The sequence below is a fragment of the Nycticebus coucang genome, chromosome 13 (genome assembly GCF_027406575.1).
Source record: "Nycticebus coucang isolate mNycCou1 chromosome 13, mNycCou1.pri, whole genome shotgun sequence".
NCBI classification, from domain to species: Eukaryota; Metazoa; Chordata; class Mammalia; order Primates; family Lorisidae; genus Nycticebus; species Nycticebus coucang.
The window spans coordinates 4225875-4238320 of record NC_069792.1 but is presented as its reverse complement, the minus strand read 5'-3'; the positions used below and the strand labels follow the sequence as shown (position 1 = coordinate 4238320).

Sequence of the window (12446 nt, the reverse complement as noted above, 5' to 3'; positions counted from 1 at the left end):
GGCAGATGCTTTACCACAATAATTTACAGAGCATGTTTTGATCAGAGGCGCTCTTTTTGTCTTAATCGGAACGAGTGGCCTTCATTTTCATTTTTAAATTGTTGGAAATAATGTCACTTAAAAAAAAATTCCTTAACTTAAAAAGAACCATCCATGTGCGTCCTTGAGCTTACTGGTCAACCTGGGCGATTTCACCTGCAGAAGCGCTCACAGATGACTCTGAGAGGAGCCCCGGGAAGGCACCAGCAGAGCCCCGCGTCCCTGTCCCTGGACAGAGCTCCAGACCTCCGGGGTCCTCCGCTTGGCTCCGTCCGCCCCGGGAAGAACCGCCCTCCGGGCAGATCCGGCCTCGGGGCTGAGGAGGGCGTGGCAGGTGCGACGGGTCGGCCCGCGCTCCCGAGACGGGCAGGGGTTCTCTGCGGAGCGGGTGATCTCCGCAAGTTTCCATCTTGGGAATCGCAATTTCTGCCCTCCCCAGGTCGAACCTCAGCGCTTTATCCCTCCATCCGGACCTAGAAGCCGCGGGTTCTGCTGGACCCGCCAGCTCCGGGAATCTTGCCCGGAAAACCCGTAAAACGGGGCGGGGCGGGTGCGACACGGCTGGAGCCCCCGGAACAGAGGCTCCCCCCGAATGGAGCCCAGTGCCCAGGACCCTTAGGAGGCCTCCCGTAGGCAGCCCGAGGACCTCGCTGCGCCCGAGGCTGGCGGGGGCGTCACAATCCCGGGTCTCCAGACGCCGCCCCGCCTCCCGACCCCGCCCCTCGCCGCGGGGCTCAAGGGCTCCTGTGCGCGCCGGGCTGAGTCCCAGTGCAGGTCCGGCCCGACGACGCCCCAGGACAAGAGGGCTGCGAGCACTTCGGCCACCCGACAGCTGTGATCTGGGCCGCTCCGTCCCTTTCTCGGCCTCCGGGTCCGCCCAGGGAGCCTCCCTGAGTCTGAGTCCCCCGCTGCCCTCCAGCGCGCCGACATGCGGTTGGCTAAGCCCGGAGTCCAGCTGCGCGCGCTCCTCCTCGCGCTGGCTCTGTCCCCGCTCCGGGTCCACGGAAGGCCCCGGGGGCGCAGGGACGCCCGAGCCGCCGACCAGGAGCCGCGGCCTGTGCTTTTCCTGCCCGCGGCCGGGGCCCGCCCGGCTCCCGGCGCCTCCCGGAACGCAGGTAAGAGGTCAAGTCCCGGCCGTCCATCCCCCGCCCTGCGCCCGGGTCTTAGCGGATTCCTCCCGAGCCCCGCAAGAGGCTGCGGGAAGCCTGAGTTAGGCAGAGAACCGGACATCTCTGCAGATTCCTGGCTCTCGGGGAAAGATAATGAATTGGGATTAAAATGAACAAAACCCAGTTGACAAAGCTGTATCTGCCCCTTCCCAGGTGTGGGAGTTCATTTCGGAAACAAATTGGTAGAGTAGCCGAAAGACGTGGGTCTCTGCCCACCTGTCTAGGAATAGGAGACGGATTATGCACCTGTGCCTCACTTCTGGGTCTTGTGGGGTTTTTGAGAATCAGCCAGGATTGCGGGCTGCGGACACCCGAACACGCTCGGGATGCCCCATCCCTCCGCCTTCCAGCTCGCCGCGGACAGTGGGTGACCACAGCGGAGTCCAGGAGGCGGTTTAGGTTGACCAGGACCTTTCCTCAGCCGGTTTAGAAGGGCCCACAGGGCCGCCGGCTGCTCCCAAACACGCTCTGGACACTCACGTTCCTGCCTTTTTTTTTTTTTTTTTTTTGAGACAGTCTCACTCTGTCGCCCTGAGTAGAGTGCCGCGGGATCACAGCTCACAGCAACCTTAAACTCTTGGGCTCAGGAGATCCTCTTGCCTCAGCCTTGCAAGTAGCTGGGACTACAGGCGCGAGCCCCCGCACCAGGCTCCTGCTACTTGGATGCCCAAGGGAAGTGGGAAGAACAAGAAGGGAGAAAAAAGTAGTTCCCATGGAGGGTAAAAAAGACACCGGAGGAAGCGAAAAGCCCAGGGAAGGAAAGTGGGGAGGCGGGAGAAGGAAGTGAGGGCTGAGGAGAGAAGAGACCCAAACGCGTGTGTTCAACTCGGTCGGTTTCTCTGATGGAAAGTGATGAGGCTTTTTTCATGTGTTGTTGGCCATTTGTCTGTCGTCCTCAGAGAAGTTTCTGTTCAAATTTTTTGCCCACTTATAGAGGGTTGTTTGCACTTTTTTTTTGTATAAAGCTTGCTTTATTTTAATTTAAGGAACTGCAGTCTGCACTTTTCTTTCTGTTCAATTTGAGTTCTCCGTAGATTCTAGTTATCAGATTCATAGCACGCCAAAATCGCAAAGTGTTGCAAGAATGGAAAAATAAACATCTAGCGTACTCCATACTAATTTGAAATCAATATATAAACAATTACATGTTCCTAAGAACAGTAAAACACTAATATAATGCAGTTCCGGGGTAGAGGGAAACGGCAGGGGGGAGGACGTTTGCAGAAGGAGGGAGGGCAGCAGGTGGGATCTCACCTAATGTGCACATTGTAACGCGCCCCCTGGGTGAGGGGCTCTTCTACAAATAGAACTTCACCCTGAAAATGAGAACGATGTAACCTGAAAATTGTACCCCCATATTAATTTGAACAAAGTTAAAAAAAAAAAGTGTTTGTTCAGATCCTGGAGAAGAGGGTTCCTTTTCAGGGCTACTTGGCGACCTCCACGGGCTTGATGAAGGGAACCCCAGGTGCACCACGGTGCCCAGCCCCTTCCACCTGGCTGTCCTGCCGTGGCCGAGAAGGTCTCTTCCGCCAGATGCTTCACTTCCAAGAAAGCGAAGAGAGACTTTTGTATCATGTTTCTTGTGTAACAGTCATGACATAAAAATATACTTACTTCACAAACTTTTATCAAGTTCCTGCTTGTGACAATAATCTGAAGTTTTCGAGAACAATATAGCCTGTCACAAAGTGACCTGCGATTGCCCTCAACGTCCGCTGCTTTCTGTAATGGTTTGTGGTCTCTTTCACTGCTGCGAAACTTTTCACTGCTGCGCTTTATTCTCCGAGCTGAGGGGGAGGCATTGAAGGGAAGTGGCTCATTACATCCGTACCTGAGTCTGGGAATGGAACTCATGGATGCGGATCAGGGACAAACAAAGGCACAGAAACACGAGAGTAGAGAGGACAGGGACCTAGCTGGATGTTCTCATGGGACATGCTGAGGGAGTGGCAGGGGGTATATTTCTTTGGGGAGGAAGGAAGACCTTGATCTTGCAGGTCCTGGGGATCAAAGACCTTCATCCCTCCTGGATGTGCCTGGAATTCTGCCCCCATGATTCTGAGCAGCATAGTAGGCTCTGTCTCCCAGTCCAAGTGTACCTGTTCTGGGTTCTGGAATCTTTGCTGCACCTGCAGCCTGTATCTCCCTCTTCAGTAGGTTAGGCAACTTCTCTAAATCCAAATGTGAGGCTGCAGGTGAGGGATCACTCCCAGGCAGAGGGTGCAATAAATAGGAAAGTCTGAGGCAGGAAGGGCCAGCCAGCATGCCCCTCGGTTCTGGGAGGACAGGGGAGGAGATGTGTGTCAGGGTCCCACAGGCACTTATGACAAACCCTCCTCAGCTCTTTCCTCTCCATAGCCCACCCGCTCATGTGCTCAGCCATTTGTGCAGCCATTGAGCACACACTTAAAGTCACTCCAGAACATGAGTTAACCAACATTGTCAACTGTTCTTGAGGAGCTCGGTTCTGTTAATAAATCCTGCCTCAGATATCAGTGCACGGGCATCGTCATAGCTTACTGCAGCCTCTGACTTCTGGGCTCCCGTGGTCCTTCTACCCTGGCCTGGGACTCAGGCACCTACGGCGTGTGCCTGTTTCTCTTCCTTTCTGTCATCCTTCCCACTTCCCTAGTTCAGACCCACATGAACATTCCAGTGACCTAGCTCCATTGGCTCCCCTGGCAGTCTGTCTCCTTAGGAGGGGGACAGAAAGTCCGTCATCACCAGCTTCTCCCCCGCCCTCTCATTCCTGGGCTCCCCTCCCGTCGTCTCTGATCCTCACTCAGCAGAATGGAACAAACAAGGAATCCCATTTCAGACTCTGCTGAAAGAAGGGGGGCATCCGAGTTCTTGCCCACTGAAAAAGAGGCAGGATCACAGGGCTGAGAGGTGGCATGACAGCAGCAGGAAAGAGGTTTGGAGGAATTTGCAGCCAAAAAGCAATTGGTGTGACGTGTAGGAGACAGGGGTGGGAGGGGACTGTCTCAAAGGTTGGTGGGTATCATGTCCTGTTTGCTACCTCCGACTTTCAAGAGATTTCTGCAAATATTGGCATTATTTCTGCAGACTTTCTGGAGTCAGATTTGTGCTGTTCTTGTTGAAGTTGTTTTAATGTATACCCTTACTGGCATGGAGCTCAGAGGATGTGAAGGCCATGTCGGTGAGACTATTCCAAGCAATTGCAAATGAGCGTTCTTAGTAAGTCGAGTGGGGTTGGTCCCTCCCCAGTCACAAATCTGCAGTAGCTTCTCTTGATGTTACAAGAAATTCCTAACTTCTTTGTCAGGGAGACAGGACATTCACATCCCTTTGTGAGCTCCCCACCTACTTTCTGTGGAGCTTACAGGAGCTTGTACCTGCACCTCTGTTTCTGACTGTGCTCTTCTGCCAGCTTCCGGAATGTGCCTCCTTCACCTCTGCCCATGGGAATCTTGTGCATCCAGTTAGGCCTTCTTCCTTTGTGATGTTTTTGTAATTATTTCCATGTTCAAGAACATCCAAACTGTAAAATCACTTCACAAATATGTTCGCAGATCTATTAAAACTTCAAAACACTACACTTGAATGCTGCAGGGACGTGCGTAATAATGGAATTTTATTGGTACAACCCAAATTTCCTCTATTGCAAGTCTGTTACTATGATATCTGCCTACTTAGATGGTCATGCCTAATATGACAATTTCTTCCACATAAATAAAAGGTTTTTTGGCTGCTTTGCATATCATCAAGAAGGGGATATAGAAGGGTATTTTTTAAAAATTGTTTTTATATCTTAAAAGTATGCAAAATGATGTTTTAATATATATATATACATAGGAAATGATTTTTATAGTCAAGCAAGTGAACATATCTATCACCTTCCATTTCAATATTTTATTTGCAGAGTTACTTGAAGGTATTTGTTTTACAGAAAACTGTTAGTATGGGAAGAGGTCAAGGTTGAAAGGTTATGTGTCTTTGGCAGGTTCTGTGGCCAGGGGTCTATTGGGCATGGGAGCTTGCTTCTGTGATCACCAGCACTCGTGAGCAGTCAGAGCTAAAGTGCCTGAAAGAACACAGCCCATTCACATCTTTTGGACAGTAATTGCTGCCTATGGGAGCCTGTTATCTGGCTCCTAAGTAGGGAAATTCTTCACAGAAAGTTGATGGAATCACCCACCCACTGTGGCTTCTCTTTCCCTGGAATGACACAGTGCTAGGAGACTATTTTCCACTCACACATTGGATAGGGAAACTAGGACTTTAAAAATCTCTTTTAGGCTCGGCACCTGTGGCTCAAGCGGCTAAGGCGCCAGCCACATACACCTGAGCTGGCGGGTTCGAATCCAGCCTGGGCCTGCCAAACAACAATGATGGCTGTAACCAAAAAATAAACAGGTGTTGTGGCGGGCACCTGTAGTCCCAGCTACTTGGGAGGCAGAGGCAGGAGATGTGCTTGAACCCAGGAGTTGGAGGTTGCTGTGAGCTGTGATGCCACCACACTCTACCCAGGGTGATAGCTTGAGGCTGTCTCAAACAAACAAACAAAAAAATCTCTTTTAAAAATATTAATTCCCTCCCCCTTGCCCTGGATATAGTGAATCTCCGTGAATGTTGCTTATGGATCAGTATTTCGGAAAGCTCTTTGAGGACTGATGTGTACATTCAATTTTTGGAATCACCTGAGAATTTTTTAACTGTGGAGGGAGGAGAGGAGAAAAGTGGCACGTTAGAGTCTCCCGGAAAGTGTCTTCCAGATGGAGGCAATTCCTGACTTCCCTCCCTGCACATGCTTCTACTTCAGTAGTTCACGTGCACTCTCTCCGCATCCTCTCCTGACGCACAGCTACGCAGTGAAAAAACACTTCACTGATCTACTGCTGGGGGTCGGGGGTCCTGGATCCCCCATCCCAGCTGACCTAGATCTATTACTTGGTGGAGCTGGAAAGTTCAACTGAAGCCCAGTGGGAATCAAAACCAAAAGTGGGTGAAAACTGAAAATAAAACTGGAGCACACAGGCAGTGTGAATAAAGAGCAAAAGTAACCTGCACAAGTCTCAGTGTAACAGAGACATTTTATTTAAGAACAAGGAGAAAGCTTAGAGACAGTTGGGAGTGGCTCCCTCTCGTGAAGGAGGAGAGGTGAGAAGCAGAGGCTGTGCAGAGGTGTAAACACCTCCTTTCTCTCCTTTTGAAATTGGTTACAAGTCTTTCATCGGCCTCTCCGTGCCTCCTGGCATCACTGCCCTTGTCTATGGGACAGTAATTATTCTTTTTCTATTGGTCACTGGTTACATAGGTCTCCTCATGTGCAAGGTCACCTCATATGCACATTCTTTTCCCTTTTGTTAGTGAGAACTGCTGACTGGTGAATGTCCGATGGGCCCTTCTTGGGGGCCCTTCCGATGGGCCAGACTCCTTTTCCAGCAAGGCCAGGCTTTACTCCCATCTGCCTGATGCCCCTTTCTTTGCGTCCCTTCTCATCACCAGCTTCAGGAACATGCCATCAAGCCCCTTATAGAATCACCAGAGGGGCCTGCTGTGGTGTGAATATTTTGCTTCTTAAAACTCACGTAGAAATTTGATCCCAGTGTTGGAGGTCTGGTAGGAGGTGGATTTCTGTGGGTGAGGGGGGAGGTGAGCGAGTTATCACTAGTTCCTTGTTGGCACCCCCCCCGCCCCACCCTGTGGTCTCTGCGTTCACCTGTTCCCCTTCACCTTCCCTCATGAGTGGAAGTAGCCTGAGGCCCTCACTAGGTGCCACTGCCCAGTCTCTAAGCCGAATAAACCTCTTTTCTTTATAAGTTACCCAGCCTCAGGACTCCCTTGTAGCAACCCAAACAGACTGAGATAAAGCACTATGAAGTCCTGTAAAGGAAACGCTGTGTAAACTTCTAAAACAGTAAGTACTTACTTGCATCTCATAGAACTAGGCTTTGAAGGAGCCCACTTTGGAAAACATTGTTTTAGACACTGGACATAGGCCCAGCCCACTTCAGTAACTGGGGGACAGCAGGAAAAAATGGCTACAGGGCAGTACATAATGAGGGAGAGGAGGAAGGCCAAGTGTGGGAGGCAGAGGGATGGATTGGGGCTGCTCAGGAGAGGCGCTGAGAAATGATCACAGCCAGCTGCTTATCAGAAAGGCACACTAATTGTCAATGGAAAAATAACTCATCTAGAGATAAGTTCAGTAAAATGGCAAATGGCTCCTCTAAAGTTTAAATGCCGGTCTTGAAGAGTGCCCGTTGTGAACATTTTTTACTCCTCCTAATATTTACAATTTTAATACAAGTATATGAACTTTCAAACTTCTACAGAATTCACTTTTGCGTATGTGCATAATTTAATCAGCCTACACGTCTGCTTCACAGTCGGCAGTCTATGTTTTCTCTGTGGACATATCGCAAATTATATGAGCCAATTGTTAAAGAAAATGTCTCATCTTTATTAACTGGTAGTTACTTGTGAGAAAAGAGGAAAACAAAGACACTAAAAAATTTAAATCCTGAAAGACAATCATTAGTGGCTGACAGTTCTGTAAGGAGCTTATGAATGGCTGTTGAGTGAGTGGCTGTTCATCATTGACTGTTGATCATTTCCATGAGCCAGGAAGAGGGGGTTCTAGGTATGCCTTAGTCATGGGGCTGTGGACCTGCGCAGGATGCATCTCTGGGTTGGGGGTTTCATCTGTGCCACAGGGAAGAAGAGCCCATCACTGAGCTCCTTGTGACCGTTGAGCCTCAGAAGAGGTGAGCCCCAGGAGGGCTCCTGGTTTAGGGCGGCAGGCAGTGGAAGCACCCTTTGAAGCACTGCACAGGTGCCAGTCATGGTGAACCTAAAAGACGCATGTCATTCTGACCACCTTAAAACATGGGTATGCTTACTTACAGATCCCCTTCCCCACTTTTCTTTGTGAGGATCTCTCTCTGTCACCCAGGCTAGAGTGCAGTGGCCCAATCATAGCTTGCTGCATCCTCAATCTCCTTGGCTCTAGCAATTCTCCAGCCTCAGCTTCCTGAGTCGCTGGGAGTACAGGCGCACACGACCAAGCCTGTTGCTGTTGCTCAGGCTGGTCTCAAACTCTTGGCCTCCCACCATCTTTCTGCCTCAGCCTCCCAAAGTAATGGGATTACCAGGATGAGCCACCAGACTCCACCTATAGGAGATTTTTCTGTGGCCAGAAGATGTAACATACATTCTAATAAAACTGAATACACATTCTCATCAGCCCATGGATCATCCTCCAAAATTGATCATATTTTAGGACACAAGTCTAACTTCAGTAAATTCAAAATAGAAAATATTTCTTATATCTTCTTACATCATCACAGAATAAAAGTTGAACTCAATAGCAACAGGACTCTTCATACTCAAATGAAGTCTTGGAAACTAAATAACCTTATGCTAAATGATAACTGGGTCAAAAACAAGATTAAGAAGGAAATCAGCAAATTTTTGGAACAAAATGATAATGTAGACACAAATTATCAAAACCTGTGGGGTACTGCAAAGGCAGTTCTAAAAGGATCAGTTAAGCCTGAGTTGGAGGTTGCTGTGAGCTATGACGCTACAGCACTCAACACAGGGCAACAGCTTGAGACTCTCTCTCAAAAAAAAAAATGTAAATTTTGTCTTTTGAAGGTATTTGTGAGAAAGAGAACAATTAATTAAATAAATAATAGTTCATTTTTTCAAAAGCTATTTAGAATTTTAGGAAAAAAGTCTAATATTACTACAACAATTTTAAGTAATCTAAATAACCTATAGTGAGTGATGATTTAGACATATTTTCTATTTGGAGACATTCTTAAGTCAGAATGTATTTTGTAGGTGGGTCTCTACAACTTGGCCAAATGGACTAGCTGATTGCACAGGGATAGTGACGGAACCTTCTAGGACAGAATATATTTATTTACGTAAAAGTTTATGTAAAAGTTGTGCACACATTGAAATTTTGTAAATGTCATGCTTAAACCCTTTCCAATTACAATAGAACCTCCATAGTTGACCACCTCCCCACACTGACCACTTTCTTAAGTTGACCTAATTTTCTTTTTTTTTTTAAAGAAAAAATAATATTTATTTGCAATATAAACAAAGTCCCGTTGCTGGTTCGGGATATATATACTTATGTGTGTATATATATGTAGGGTCACAAATTTTCCTTCATAAGATCATAAAGCAAAACTGGCCACCCTCTAGCATACCCTCATTTACACAAATCTGATGCTTCTGAGTTTTTCTTTTTAAAAATAAAAGAGAGAAAGAACCATGTATAGCATGGAAGCTTTTTGTCAATTTCTCAACTGTGCCAAGATTTTAATCTGCTGCCCAAAAGAATCCCTGAAAGCCACCCCTATGAGGTAAGATGCAGTGGGGCAGAGTTTCTGTGGCCTCACTCACATGCTGAGTGCTGCTCCATCAGGGACCCTGGCCTGACTGCTTACCCCTCCTTGGGTCCCCATGCAGTCCTGACACCTGGTAGAACCGAGGTTGGAGAAGAAACAAAACTGTAGGAGGATAACGGAATCCGTGGCTTTGTTCTGTGGATATGGACAGTGGGGTAGACAGAGCCGCACACCCCTTCCACTTGTCCATCCTTGGCCCCCTGCCCCTGCCCTAGGGTTGAAATGGGTGCAAGTCTCCTGGCAATAGAAGGCATGGGCAAAATGAGAGCAGGGCAGGCTTTAATGGGGACAAGGAGGCTGGGAGAGGCAGCTGGACCAAAGCAACAGCCAGAGTCAGGGAAGAATTTGGTGGCAGGGTTGGCCCCACCACCACCTAAGCTCTCCCCAGCCACCAGGCCCCCACTCCCAGTTACAGAGAGAGACAGAAGTAGTGGGTAAATATATAAAAGGGCCCAGGGCCTCTGCTCTCCTAGGAGCTGAGCCCAGAGGCTTAATGCTACTGCTTAGTAGTCCCTTGCTGCCCATCTCTGGAAGGATGGTGGCAGAGCCCCCAACCCCCCCCCACTTTTGCCTCAGGGAGGTCTGTAGGGACCCCCAGAGGGGAGAATGGGAGGACTGAGATTGCCAAGACCACCCATCCAGCCCACCAATCACAACTTGCAGCAGTCCTCACTGCCAAGTGCAGTGCCAAGCTGGACTGGGCCAAGGGTGAGAGACAGCATCACTGGGGGTCCCAACACCTGGAGAGCAGCAAGCCACTCCTTCAAGAAGGGCCCACCGAAGAAACAGAGGCTTCACACATGTGCAAAACGCATTTGGTCAAGATCAACACGGCGTTTGTCTTTTCCATAAAAAACAAAACAAACAATTGTTTTCTGTAGAACGAAAAAACTGAGAACACTTCTCTCTCTGTAGGATCAAGAGATGAAATACTGGTTTATACAATCCACTATTGCATGTGGCCTGAAAATAACACTTTTTGTTAAAAAAAAAAAAAATCAAGAAGAGCTTGAATACTCTTTGTGCTCCAGGGAGCTTGGATTTACCTGCCAAAAGTAAAAAGTAAACTCAAGTCCATGGATATGTCTTTAAAAAGTAGCCAAATTGGCTAGTCCATCAGCAGAAAGGAGTGTCCTAGGAAAGGATGAGCCCCCAAAGCCACATGTCTGATTGCTGAGGCCTCTCCAGCAACCTTTGCAGAGGGAGGCTTTGCCTGTGAGCCCTGCTCCCACAGGACGGTAAGGGCACTCAGCCATTGGTTAGCTTGGGCCTCTGGGCACAGGCAACATCTGTGGGTTCCTCAGGCCAGAGGCAGCAGGCTTGGGCCCTCCCACATGGCCCTGTGGAGGGCTGAGCAGGGGCCTGATGCCATGCCCAGGAGTGTGCCAGGCCTCACGTGGACTCGAGCGTATTGAGTGGGAACAGGTTGTGGTTGGTGGGTGTGGAGAAGTAGAGCTGCTCACTGGGCGCGTGGTTGTCGCATGGGCTGCTTAGCCCCAGCGTCCGCTCAAAGTCCAGCAGCTGCCCCATGAAGTTGAAGTTGGGCGAGATGTTGGACTTTTTCCTCTTGACGAAGTCATAGGCGTCATTGAGTGACAGGTTCATCTTCTGCATCAGGTAGGCCACAGTGACTGTCACTGAGCGGCTGATGCCTGCCAGGCAGTGCACCAGGACACCACACTTCTTGGAGCGGGCCTCGTCAATGAAGCTGATGGCCTCAGGGAAGAACTGGGAGAGGTTCTGGCTCCAGTGGTCAGAGATGGGGATCTGCTTGTAGGTGAACTCGCCACCATGCTCGAAGGCATTGGGTAAGTTGGGTGTGACATTGAGGATATACTTGATGCCGTACTTGCCAAGCACGTTCAGGTTGGTGGAGTCCTTGGAGCAGCCGAGGTAGAGGTAGGGCAGGATCTGGACAGGGAAGGCTGGTTGGCTAGATGGCACAGGGCTGTCATCCGACTCAGTGGCACTGCTAGGCAGCTCACGGTCTGACTCGCCATCCGAGCAGTCAGAGCTGATGCGTAGGCCCCCCAAGCCCAGCACAGAGGTGGGTGGCGAGCTACTGGGTGAGGATGAACTGTCCACGTTGGTCTCGCAGTGCTCTGAGTACTCTGTTTGGAACTTGTTGAAACCACCTTGGAGGTAGTAGGCCTGGCAGCCGTCGTCGCGCAGCTTCTGTAGGAGCAGACCGAGCACTGAGGCTGGAGCGCCGGGTTCGGGCTGCCACTCGGCCGTGGCCTCGTCGTAGAGCAGCACGGTGGCCGCCTTGCAGCGCGTGGCGAAACGCTCCTTGTCGGCGTGGTTGGGGATGATGGAGCGGATGGGCAGGTTGCCCTTGCGCAGACGGCGCAGCATGAGGCCCGGGATGGCTAGGTTGATGGCCGTTTCGATGTGCGACGACTCGAAGAGCTCGTGCGGTCGGCAGTCCAGCAGCAGCAACCACGCGCCGCGCGCCTCCAGCTCCTCCTGTAGCCACTCCGCACTCTTGCAGGGCATGGCCCCTGCTCCGGTCGCCGCGCTCGCCCCAGTGCCCACGTTGTTGGACCCACACCCAGCGCCGGGCTCGGACCCCGCCCGGGTGCCCCCAGCCGCCGCCGCCGCCGCCCCCGAAGCCGACATGTGCGCCCGCGCTGGGGGGCCACGGAGCTGGTTTTTCATGGGGAGAGCGGGCAGCCCTGCCCTGGGACGGCGCCCCGGCCGCGCGGGCCCCAGCCGCGTCTCCGGGCGCCCGTCTCCCGCCGAGCTGCGCGCCCGCTGCTCCGGCCTCCCGGCCTCCGTCCCGCCTGCCCGCAAGTTGACCTAATTTTCACAGACCAGTCATGCACCACATGTACATATCAGCACA

The 12446-nt window shown here is 50.7% G+C and overlaps 2 protein-coding genes across 2 annotated transcripts in view; one reads left to right on the top strand and one right to left on the bottom strand.

Moving 5' to 3' along the window:
- The first annotated feature begins 844 nt into the window (after positions 1-844).
- ALKAL1 (ALK and LTK ligand 1) overlaps positions 845-12446 on the top strand; it is a 37916-nt gene continuing 26314 nt past the window's right edge. Inside the window, exon 1 of the mRNA XM_053559606.1 lies at positions 845-1154. Coding sequence (XP_053415581.1) covers positions 968-1154 — 187 coding nt within the window. The 5' untranslated portion in view covers positions 845-967. The remainder of the gene's footprint in view (positions 1155-12446) is intronic.
- On the bottom strand, positions 10590-12259 carry LOC128563527 (dual specificity protein phosphatase 7-like). Its single transcript, XM_053558894.1, has one exon. The coding sequence runs from the start codon at positions 12257-12259 to the stop codon at positions 10994-10996; it is 1266 nt and encodes a 421-aa protein (XP_053414869.1). The 3' UTR covers positions 10590-10993.

Excerpts from the sequence above, each read along its gene's own strand:
- LOC128563527 (XM_053558894.1), bottom strand. The coding sequence starts at position 12,259 with ATGAAAAACCAGCTCCGTGGCCCCCCAGCGCGGGCGCACATGTCGGCT.